The sequence below is a fragment of the Numenius arquata genome, chromosome 1 (assembly GCF_964106895.1).
Source record: "Numenius arquata chromosome 1, bNumArq3.hap1.1, whole genome shotgun sequence".
NCBI classification, from domain to species: Eukaryota; Metazoa; Chordata; class Aves; order Charadriiformes; family Scolopacidae; genus Numenius; species Numenius arquata.
In genome coordinates, this window is record NC_133576.1 from 64,911,560 (window position 1) to 64,924,207 (window position 12,648).

Sequence of the window (12,648 nt, forward strand, 5' to 3'; positions counted from 1 at the left end):
AGGGCAGGAGGCAGAGGTACTTTGATAGAAAACTAGTAACACTGCCTTTTTCTGCTTCCAAAAAACCTTCCCTCTAATTTATGCAGCTGAGCCTCCATCTTAAATGCTGCCACTTCACTGCTTCGATTTTTTAGTTTTTTTTTTTCCATGAATGTGAGGGCCAGAATTTCCACCTAGTCACAACAAAACCTGTTTTATAAAACAGCTAGATTTTCTTGATTGTGCTAAACAACTATAACGCCACCTTGTTGCAGCCTCCCACCTTGACCATCATGTCCCATCCTGTTCTTCCCTCCTGACCCTCATTTGGAAAGAGAATTTTAAAAATATTGGCAGAAGTGGCTAAAAGCTTGAGCAGGTCATCCAGACCAAAAGTTTTAAGTGAGATACTTGAATTGTAGTCATCCTTGTATGCAAACTTGATCCAGTTGTCTGAAGACTAGCTAAGCATAAAAAAAAAATAAAAGCTCAACATGTGAGCCTGTATGTGGCTGTGCAAAGGCATATATTAAACCAAATTTGCATACTTTATACAACTGTTTTTAAGTTTCAGCAAGTTCCCCTGCTCCCCTTTGTTAGTGGCCCCATGTGGTTAAGGTCTTTTTTTTTCCTTGTTTAAAAAATACACAGTACTCGCCATGTTTGCTCTTTGCTTCTCTCTGCAGTGAGAGGAGTTTGACTGAACAGCTTAAATGGTGTAAGCAAATTCCAGGACATCACTATTATTTTTCTTTAGGGCTTTAAGAGAGCATATTGTTTGTCAGAAGTACTGGAAGGGTGATGGTTGTGTGTCTGGGTACTGTCACTACCAACTAATGTAGGCTTAATGGATTTTCTGAGAAGACTTTAATGGGAGAAAATTCATATTATGAGAACAGATGTCTGAAAACAAATGTTAGATGGCTTCTTGGTCTGTCTTCTTAATTTCCATAGTTGCTTGAAATTGAGCTAAAGATGTTTGAAAAAAAGACTGCCTGCAATCAGCTCAACAATAAAACTGGTTAGGGAAGTTGTATGTTCTCGCCTGCCTGTGTGGTCGTCTGGTTTTCCCGGAGGCTCTCCAGATTAGGTGCTTGCCACTATTCTGGAATAGCCTGCCAGGCTTTGCTGTTCCTGGCAGAGACGTTTTTAAAGAGGCCACGTTTCCAAAGTTGGAACTATTGCTACAGGCCCTTCACTGAAAATTGATGGAACTTGTGATTGCTATTATTATTACTATTATTATTTCTGAGCAGCACCATTTGTAAAGTTAGACTAATAAAGACACAAGGAAAAATTAAAGCATTCTAAAATAAAAATTTCTAGGACAAGTAGAACAAGTCATGAAACATGAGATCGCTAGAGACCTAGGAGAAATTAGATACGTGTTCACTTCTGACTTTCTTGTTGGATATGTCTATGGAAGCACTTAGTCCATACAAGCATCAAAATGCATATAAAACAAGCATTTACTTAGGGTGTTAGTACTGTTAATTTCCCCAAGTCCACATTTGGAAGTCTTAGAAGTTTAAGATCATTTTTAGTTTCAGTGTGCAGTACGATTACAGTTACTCTTGACAGTGATTTTATTCAGAACTTAAAATTCCAGCTCCTAATTTGGAAATAACCTAAGTTATTTTTTTTTTTTGTCTGTGCATTCAATATGCACTGGAACAGGCTGCCCAGGGAGGTTGTGGAGTCCCCTTCTCTGGAGATTTTCAAGACCCACCTGGATGCAGTCCTGAGTAATGTGCTATACGCAATCCTGCTTTAGCAGGGGAGTTGGACTAGATGATCTCTAGAGGTTCCTTCCAACTCTGACAATTCCATGATTCCGTAATATAGATGTAAATAATCTATATTTTAAGTAGTTTGAACAGATGGCTCAGCTTGGAAGCTTTTGAGCCTTTTTTTTTTTTTTTGTATGATTGGTTTTTTTTACTGCAGAAGCCCATCCCTGTGCAAATAAGGTAATTTCCAGGTATGTAATGTGACTGCATTGTTAAAGGATTTAATTGCATGATAAATTTCCAGAGTAACCTGGTGGCTTACTTCACTGTAACAGCAGGCTTTATCTGAGACCTGTTTACAGTTTTGATAGTTACAGAACTGTAACTCAGGACAGGTGGGAACGTAAAACTGCTTTGACAGAATCTTTTGTGCTTGGACAACTGTAATCCTTGGTGGGTTTGTGTAGTGAGAAGTTTTATCTTGAAAGCTGGTTTTGAAAGCTGTATTGGTAATGGAGCTGCAAGTTACATGAAACTGGATTGCTGAAGTTGTTAGTTTCTAGTTTATAATATCAGTATTTTGGTGTGGTTTTTAGTAAATGCCATGCCCTCAAACACTATTACAACTGACTGGAAATAATAACTGTTCAATAAAATGTAAATGTTTTAAGTGAGAATACATGTACAGAAAATAAACACTTTTTTATTTTTATAAATTTTCAAGTTTCCTGAAACTACTAGAGGCAAAAACTCCATTGTTTTTTCTCCCCTCCCCAGGTAATGCAGTTTTGGAAGTTCATTTTTTGGTCTCTCCCCCTTGCGCCTCTCTCAAAAATCTATTTCCTCTCACATACATCTCATCTCCCCGCACCCACTATACATTTTAGAAAATTGTCTTGTATTATAGAGTGATCATAACTGGTCAATACAATCTGAAATTAATTGATATACCAGTTAATAATACTGAAACAGGTCTATTTGCTGCCTTCGTAGAGCATGTGCAACGAAGGGGATAATTATCAGCTTAAATAAAGGCTTTTTACTTCTTTGGAAGGCATTTCTCAGCAACAGAGTGACCTTTTACAAATTAGGCAATTGGTTTGAATACCAAGCATCCCTTATAGTGGCACATATTTCTGTCAGAGACTAGGATTAAAAATATCTGGTGTACAGTTCTAATGGAACCTACATGTCATTGTTTAATGAGTGAAAAAACAATGAGCAACCACCCAAAGAGCTGAAATGTATGTTCGTCTTCAAATGTATAACACTCTGCTGCAGTACAAATAGCAGTGTGGCTAAATGTGCTACTTTTAACTTTCATTTCAAACTAAAAGAAATACTCGGTTCAGTTAGATATAATTGTCTTGAGTGCAATGCACTTAAAAGGAACTATAATGACTACTGTATTGAATAGAGAAATGTGTAATACATTATTTAAAAGACAATATGTTTTTATTTTCCTTTTATATTTTTAAGAGTGAATTGAAAAAGGGATACATTAACTATATAAAAAGAGTGCCTGAAATCTACTGTTTCCATCTAATATAATGATGCAGCACTGTAAGCAGATTTTTTTTTTAATTTGTTTTCAGAAGGGTCAGCAACTTTTAAGTATCTTTGCCCCTTGCATCCCTCCTACTGAATCACTTCACCTTTCTTGTGTACATGTAAGGGAATAATCTCTTCACCTGAATAGCTGCAGACAGCTGTTCTCAGTCATGAAACATTGGTAGATGAATATTTTAATTTTGTTGTTGTTGTCATAATTTTTGTATATTCTGTACTCTTCATGTTATGAGTTCCTACATTTTAAACCCTGACTGATTTTTAACAACCTTGTTTTAATAAATAATATGTGGAAAGTTAAGTAGTTTTTTGTGTTGAGGAACTAGTAAATCCATTACAATTGAACATTACATTCTTGGTCAGTGATGACTTTCTTTTTTCTTTTGTGCCACACTCTGTGCATATAATAGGCTGAATGCTACTTTTGATTTTATCCTGCCTCTCCCCACCCAATCTAAATTAAAACTGATCTCTGAAATTTAAGTGTTTCCCAGCCTTTCGTCAGTACTTGAGAACAGTTTTGCTTGTTTCATTTATATCGGTTACATTTGAATCTTATACATCGCATACATATTTTTCTTATACATCTCCCTTACACTTTCTCAGGACCACTTCTTTGCAATAAATACTTCCAGTATCTATCCAAAGAGTGGCCATTATTTTTATTAAATCATTATCACTAAAAGTTGAGAAAACCCAAAAAAAAAAATTGTGTGAAGACAGGTAAAAAATGTAATACTGATACATTGATGAGGAAAAAAACCCAAACTAACCAGTAACTGGGCTTCTGTAGGCTTTAATTTAGTAAAATCATCTCTACTTTTTTTTTTTACAATAAGTTGACGGTTTTTCTTTGACTTTTCAGGCACGGGTACTTTTGGGCGTGTTCATCTGGTGAAGGAAAAAATGGCCAAACGTTACTTTGCACTGAAAGTAATGAGCATTCCTGATGTCATTCGACTGAAGCAAGAGCAACATGTGCACAATGAAAAATCGGTCTTGAAAGAGGTCAACCACCCCTTTTTGATCAGATTGTAAGTTGTATTTTTTTAATTCATTTAACTCGTATATAGAGAGCAGCTAAAGTGTTCCAGAGTCTCATTGCAAGTTCTTACGCACTTAACCAACACTAAGCATTTAATTTCTGTTACATAATCTGGACTGAAATAGACTTCAGACTAAAATATTTATTATAGAATAATCAAGAGCTTAAAAACAAGGCATAACTTAAACATTTAAGCAATAATTTATTATAAGCTTTCCTTTTATACTGTAGTTTTACTGTCTCTTACTTTCATATTGCAGAAGAAAAATACTAATGAAGAAATGTTCAGATTGGCTCATCAAAATGACTTCTATAATGATTCTTGATATTAGAATGGCGAGAAAAGCAGTATTTCTACATGTATATTTCCTGCAGATATCTAGATAATGATATAATTAGATTTAAGTATCTGCTTTTTGAAAACTTCTGTGAACTTTACTTTTGCAGACTTTAAAATTAAAGAGTTTAAATGACTGCAGCATTGGGCTTTGCTACTCTCATATTGTGAGAATCTGTTGTGATGGAATCTGTTGAGAAACAATTTAAGCATAGTTCATGAAGAATACTTTTTTTTAGTGGAATTGTGGTGATTCTAATGATCCCTTCATTAAGAAGAGAAAACATCATACTTTTCTGTGCACAGCACTACAATGCCTTTTGTGTAGCTTAATCCATATTTGCTAATGAGATAATGAAACCTCTGGGTAATTGCACAGTTAATTTCCATTTATGTTTTCTCATGCATGGATGCAGGGCCATTGATCAAGATTTGTTTTGCATTTACCTGCCCTAGTCAGTTTTGCATAAAATTAGACAAAATTAGCCTTAATTAATCTCTAGCTGCAAGGAGTGCAGCCTCCTCCCAGGGCTAAGAAAGTATCAGAGGGAAAAGAAGAGGCAAAAGCATGGTAGTCATCTGAAAGACGGAAAGAGCCCTGCAGAAGAAGCCTTTTCCCCTGATGTGCTGTTGCTTTTTCTAGCTGATATCAAGATGCTATTAGTTTCCAGCCAGCGTTCTGAAATCCTGTGTGTGGCGTAGTCTTAGTAAGATGAGTTCTAGGGTATGTGGAGTTTTGAGATGCATGCAGGAAAGCAAGATGAAGAGGCTGAGTACATCTGGTTAGACTGGTTAAAAGATGGATGGAACAGGGGGAACAGGGTACGTTTATGCATCTGGAACAGTGCGGCAAGTGTGCAAATAGAGAAACTTGGGTGAGAAGTCAGAGACAGGGATGTGAGGGTTCGTGTCCATACAGAAGTGATCAAAAATCAAAACTGATAAGTTTTCTTGGATTTCGTTCATGCCTTATTTCCAAAACATTGTATTTTTAAAATTGCCTAGGGAAGGACACAATTCAAATGGAAGTTCACTTCAGTGCAAGGCAAAGATTCTTCATGTCATCTAGCTCTCTGCCTTTTCTGTTGCCATGTTCAATGAGGTGCTGCATCAGCTACGCTCATGTAATTGTTCGTGTGCTGCCTTTGGCCCTTGGCAAAGGAGAGTCAGAGTAACCTAGCTGAAATAAGGTAGTTAAATTTTAAGTCATGTTAACATTTGTGTGCTTTAGGTTAAACAAGCATTCATAGACGATTATCACTAACTGCATGACAAATAAAACTTTCTGCAAGCTTTTTCTGTGGCTAACAGGTTTTTTTTTCAGCTACCTCTTCCCCTGCCCAGTACATGGGTTTTTTCCATTAGTTCTTTGAGTATAGTTGATCAGCAAAAAGGCGATAAAAAATTTCTATATAATTCTGCTTCAGTGCCTTTGAACTGTTATCTACATGGTCTAGTTTTTATATTTTCAATTAGTCACCTCCTTGAACAGGGATAGTATCTTCCTTTGGTTGCAAAACAAGGAATATGTGTTAGTGCAGCATAATACTGTATTTTTGTAGCACTTTATGGAGGAGAGTTTTAAAGTAATGCTGCATATTTATGTTGTTCTTCCTTCCTATATCTTTCTGCATATAAAGACTTTTATATAAGTTGTGGGGCTTTTTTTCCTTTTCGTGTTACTTTTGAGAAATGCCTTTCCTGCACGTAGGGAGGTCCTGAGTCTTATTTTTTTCAAGACAACAAGAATTAATGAAAATCAACCATGTTTTACAGTTGTATAAACTAAAAAACAATGTTATCTGTTTGTATGTGTTCACAATGGCTTCCGAAGTTCATGTTGTGAAGCTGAATTGTAAAATACGTGACACCATGCATATTATTCTAATCACAGCTAATGTGATGTTTTCCTTTTGTGTTTTAAAATACCATTTAAAGCAATCTGTATTGCAAATATTGAAGTTCTTTATTTTGCTATTTTCTGTGTATTCCAAATAACGTATCCATTTTTCTGTGGATAGAAAATCCTTTAAGAGTCACTTATTGAAGAAATTAATTCCAGTAAAAATACGGTGTTTTAATGGTCTAGGTCTTCTATTTTTTTCTCCGTATTCTTAGTCATAATTTGCCCTTCCTCTCCTGTGTAGATGTTTTTTTTTAAATACATGGTTTGCTTCATTTTGCCCATTCCTGTCCCTCTTTTTTGTTTATTGTAGGTGCAACTTCACCTAACTCCTTTAAAATACATCTCAAGAGTGTTTTTACATAGCCAATAAAGTTATTCTGAACATTATCAATAGACAATTAATGATGTTGATGACTGTGACAGGGAGATAGTGTCCTAAAAATAAAAGGCAAGCCTGGACTCCGCTTTCTTCAGGACTTTGAAGAAATGGAGTAACTGATGTCTGATATTCTGTCTCATTTTCTTGGTTGCCCTCAGTGCCAGTATCAAGAAAGAAAATCTTACTGAGCCAAAGTCACTCATGGGTTTGGGAGCTCAGTTTGCTCTGCTTATCTTTCTTGAGAGTCTGTGCCTTGATTAGGAACCAGCTAATGAAGGAAAAGGGCGTGGGGAAGAAAAAGATACTTGAGCTTTCCTTTCTTGTGATACTGCAGAAGCAGTTACTAGAAGCTAAAGTGTCTTCTCTTTTTCCATCAATAAAGTAGGTAGGGATACAGTGTTCTTTATCTGTTATCACAGTAACAGGGATAGCTGTTTGTTTTAAAAAGGTAGAATATTCTTCAAGATATTACTGGATACTTATTTTTTTCTTAACTGTTGAGTTACGTTCGAGTGTGTGGTACATGAGTTGTTTAATGTGGGTAAAAAGAAAAACAGCTTAGTTTTTGGGAATGTGGGAGAGAAGATTCCTGTATTCTGTAATGAAGCATTTGAAGGCCATGTGGAATTATTTTCTTTCTTCCTTAGCTGCTCCTTACTGTATGCTAGTAATGAACATACCACAGTAATAGTTCTTGAATTAAAAGCAACAGCCTGAGGAATGGAAGGTACTTATCACTAGGTTAATTCTGAGGTACAGAAATTAATCTTGTTTTGCTGTCATTTTTGCTTTTCTATTGTTTTTATTAAAGATACCGTAAAAGAGCAAGCCTCATGTTCTGAGGAGGAAGGGATAGGAGAGGGGAAGGAGAAATCTCTGTTGTCCTGTTTTTGAATACATTGTCATAAATGTCTTTACAAAAGCAGATTCTGTTTGCCTCCCATCACTTTGACAATCTATGATTAAACAAAAAGTAAGGTGTGTTAGAATTGTGTGGTCTTAGCAGAGTAGCAGTATACTAAGTTGTTAGATGCTTAGCAGAGAGCTGTTCTGTACAACATAATGAAGTCTATCAGTTAGATTTTCTTTCATGGTCTGTGCAACTCCTATCCTGAAGTATCTGTTTTACTTTTCAGGTTAAGTCAGATACTTGAATATGTTACACAATCCTGCTTGATTCTTTGGTTTTTAATATTTACAGAATATAAACCATGAATTAATTATGTACGTGGTTGGGGCAACAGAGATCATTTTACAAAAATTTACTTCTAAAGCAAATCAGAGATATAATTTGTTTATTCAATAAAATAATATTTCTATTACAGATTTTGGACCAACCACGATGAACGTTTCTTATATATGTTAATGGAATATGTGCCAGGAGGAGAACTTTTTAGTTACCTGCGCAACATGGGGCGTTTCAACAACAGCACAGGACTGTTTTACTCTACAGAAATTATTTGTGCAATAGAATACCTGCACTCCAAAGAAATAGTTTACAGAGACTTAAAACCTGAAAATATATTACTAGACAAAGAAGGACATATCAAGCTTACTGATTTTGGATTTGCTAAAAAACTGGTGGATAGGTAAGTAGGTTTTTGTTATGGTAATTATATTTTGCATGTTAAACAGTTGGAAGAAAAAAAAGTTTGATTTCAGAGCTCAGCATTTCACCTAATACTCCGTGTGGTTCACGCATGTCAAATCCCTTAATAGGAAGGAAGTAATCATCCTAAAATGATTGCATGGAAACCAATATTGCACCTTAGTTGTAACTAAGAACCATATAACAAATAAGCTACCATAGAAAAATATTTTTATATGACTAGTTTTGTATGTTAAAGTTTTCAGCAGTCATCTTGTGAAAAGGGAGTTCAGTGAAGTAATATGAGCAAATATTGAGATATGTACATCAGTATATTAAATGGGACATTAATCCTCCATACACATTGAATTGCTGAATGTTTTGTAACTGCTGTTTCCTTCTGTTTTCCTTTTCGAGAAATTTTTGAAATATGGCAATAACATTTTAAAACTGGATACTGTGTTTTCACTAGCCTTTTGCTAAAATGAAACAATAAGGCCAGCTTCAGCAAAAGTGATTTATTTAACTGTAACTTCTACAATACCGTCAGCCTTATGTCTGTTTTACTAGTGTATGTAAACTTCCTGGTAATGCAGAGGTGTTTTTCCCAGTGATTTCTCTGTTCTCTCCATTTGAACTACTCTTCCAAGATTATAATATATGTTCTTTAAAGGAAGCAAGAGCTGTCATTGGGATTCAAAAAAGGGAGGAAAAAAACTAGCCTGTCATATTAGAAAAGCAGTGTGACAAGGTTTGGTATTATACCCTTGGGCCATCTCTTGAGGGAGACAATATCTGATTGTTCTAGTTGCGGCAGCCTAGTAAGCAAGTTAGGTGTTAGGTTGGTTCTCATCCTCTTCACTCATCTTGTTTATCTGGTTGACGCTGCTTTTGCAACAGTTCAGTATGTGTGTGGGAGTTCTAGAAGGTCAATTTGAAATGAAGGTGGATCCGAGGGAGCTACTTTTAATGGATCCCTTATGAAGTAAAAGTCAGATGAGACAATTGAATCAATTGTGTTACGGAGGTGATAGAGGTTGCTTACCTGTGGGTTGCATGCTCACAGTGCTGATTTGCCTTAGCACAGAAGAATGGTAGGCAACTATTAAGTACGTTGCTTCTGTTCACCCTTAAGAACTAAAAGTCTGTTTTAAAATCGTGCTGTTTCAATATCAACGTTTGAGTTCAGGTTTCCACTAGGTGAGCAGATAGGTCTACAAGTTTTGACACTTTTTTTTAAAATATTTTGTTTGAAAATGAAAATAACTTTTTGCAGGAAGAGGTAAGGCTACTTCTCTGTAAGAAAGTAGGACTGTCTATGAGACACTTTCATACGAATTCTTACAACTTCCTTTTTACATGTAGATACTGCCACTTAGTGGTTATTCTTAATTTGGATTTCTATAGGTTTAAGGCACAACAGAAGTAACCCTTCATTAAATAAGGTGATAGTTTACATCAGTGTATATTTTTCAATCTGGAGGATGAATCTATAAGAGTGAATCTGTTCAAATACATTTTAGGACATCAGAACAAGTGATCACTACTGTTTTTAACTGTGGGTTTTTTTGCATTCTATATTGTTGGGGAGACAAATACATTTTAGGACATCCAAACAAGTGATCACTACTTTGTGTTTTAATTGTGGTTTTTTGCATCCCGTATTGTTTGGGGGGAGCAGTGAAGTTGATCAATTTTTGTTGAATTGAATCATAGAATGCTATAGTAGTTTTATATTTGTAGCTGATTTACCTGTAAATATACAACATGTAATAAAAATACAGAACATAAAGTGGGAAGGAGCAAGGGCTTCATCAGCTAGAGCACAAGTAGCTACCTGTGCAGGTCTGGTTTAGTTTTTTCTGTTGGTTTGGTTGGGTTTTTTTAGAACTACATAGTGTTCTCCCCACTAGATGTAGTCATTTTCACAATGCTGGGTTTGTCACTGTGAAAATACGCAGTTGTCAGGAATTTATCCACTAATGCACTCCAGTAGGTTATTTTATTTCATAGAGTATTTGATAAAAGTACAGGAGATGTTCTGTAATTTTTATGCATGGCAAATGTCTGTACACATGAACCTTATGTATATGTATGTGAATATATGTGTATATATATAATAGAGCGTATATAAATTGAGAAAATAAAACACAAAATACGCATGTTTTTCAAACAGCTGTGAGGAAGCCTGCCTCTTAGGACCAACAAATGTATTCCTAGAGAAGATATGATATATAAAATAAAACATGGTCTGCAGGACACCTTCAATACTATTAGACATTCTTGATACATTATGCATCCCATGAATGATTCTGTAATTGCTTACTTCGGATTTTTCTGTAAACATTTTCCCTTTTTCCCATTACCATGTGTGAAAGGGTGAAGTTTGCCAGGTCCATCGACAATTAAGCTGCTCTTTAGAGGGAGTGGCTGGCTTGTAGCTCATGTTCCCACCTCCTCGTTTACCTTCTTATTAGTACATTTTCTGAAGGGCTAGTCTCTTAATATTTTTTTTCTTAGAGAAAGAGGTAAGAGAGAAAGTTTTCTTGTCATCTTCTGCTCCTTGTTGATATGTCCTGTTTATCCTTGTTCCTCCCTTTTAGGTCATAGTGTACTTTTAAAAATTCTTAATTTTTATCCAAAACATTGTGTGTTTGCCTCAGCTGCTGTTTATTTCTTCTCTTTTCCATGTTGATGTTGCTTAACTGACAAATTAATAACCTTTTCAGTGTCTTGTAAGTACATTCACATAAAATAGATGTCCCACCACTTTAAAAAAAGGGGAATGTCAAGAAAAAAGATGGGGTTGTTACTTGAAGGATGTAGAAAGGATTTGCTTTGAACTTGTAGCCATTATGTTTTTTTCTGGAAAAGCTTAACCACTTTTTGGGTATAGTATATCCATTAAACACATTTCTGATCTTTCTCACTTTTTTGGGTGGAGGGGTGGGTGGGGGTAATTCCTGTGTTCTTTCAGAGAGGCACAAACCTGAAGTTCATAGTTTTATATTTTTTTTTTATGCACAGATTTCACTCAAAATGTTACAGAAGTAGAGTTAGGACTTTCATTTTTTTTTTTTTTTTTTTTAGGAAAGTTATTCACTGTTAATTTTAGTTTGTTCAGTTTACATTGCTAAAAACATAAATAGTTTTAAACTACAAAAGTCTTCCTAGAAACTTGAAGTGATTAACCTTAAAGGTATTGGGGATACTTCTGTGCTGTTAATTAAGCTGGATGTGCCTCATGACTGTTCTGCAGAGTGGATTAAAGAGAATGCTAACAAGACTTGCTGTGTCTTGTTTTCTAAGTGTGTTGTTTGTCACATTTTGCAAGAATGTTTTGCAGAACAACTTTTGTGGGCTGGAAACAAAGCAATCTCCATTGAATATTATTATGGAGAAACTTCCAGAAGAGAATACCAAAAAGGACATGGTTGTTAGTCTCTGGTTCACATGCGAGAAGCCTCTTGAGGACTACAGAGGTGGATGTTGAATGGTGTAGAACGCTAAAATACGTTAACCATTGAGACTTAACTTCTTCAAATAATACTGTTAACATGTACTGCAAATTTTATTTTATAGCTTATCTTTGTGACCAGAGTAGATTCTTTGTTTTATTTTCATGTTTTAAAATTGCATGTTCAACCTTATCAGCTATTGCCTACCTGTATTCCAACTTTTATCTTGAAAACCCAGACCAGTGGGCTTTTTGTAGCAGTTTGAAGGAAACAGTCTATTCTTATTTTTCTGCTTTATAATTTATCTTCAAAAGGGTGATCTGGATTTTCAAATGAATATGCAGCAGTCATGAAATAGTAATGATAAAAAGAAATACTTAAGTCACTTGGATCTTTTTATAGAATTTACTTGATGCATTTTCCAAAATACTCAATAGTTTGTTTCATGACCAACAAAAGAGGAAATTACAAGTCATGGTCTTATGGCACAAGTACACAGCTTGACAAAGAATTTGAGCTTCCTACAAGTTTTTGTGTAGATAGTAAACATAAATTTCTGGATTGAAATTAAGAGATGACCTGCTGGTGGTAATAAATTTTATTTCCTAGTGCTAGGAAATAGTCACTCTAGTCCTAGGGGACTTCAGGTTATTTTGG

At 35.3% G+C, this 12,648-nt stretch overlaps 1 protein-coding gene across 1 annotated transcript in view; it reads left to right on the forward strand.

The window, feature by feature from the left end:
• The window catches only part of PRKX (protein kinase cAMP-dependent X-linked catalytic subunit), a 58,067-nt gene that overhangs the window by 26,986 nt on the left and 18,433 nt on the right, over nucleotides 1-12,648 (forward strand). The window contains exons 2-3 of the mRNA XM_074144211.1: nucleotides 4,144-4,312; nucleotides 8,271-8,534. Coding sequence (XP_074000312.1) covers nucleotides 4,144-4,312; nucleotides 8,271-8,534 — 433 coding nt within the window. The remainder of the gene's footprint in view (nucleotides 1-4,143; nucleotides 4,313-8,270; nucleotides 8,535-12,648) is intronic.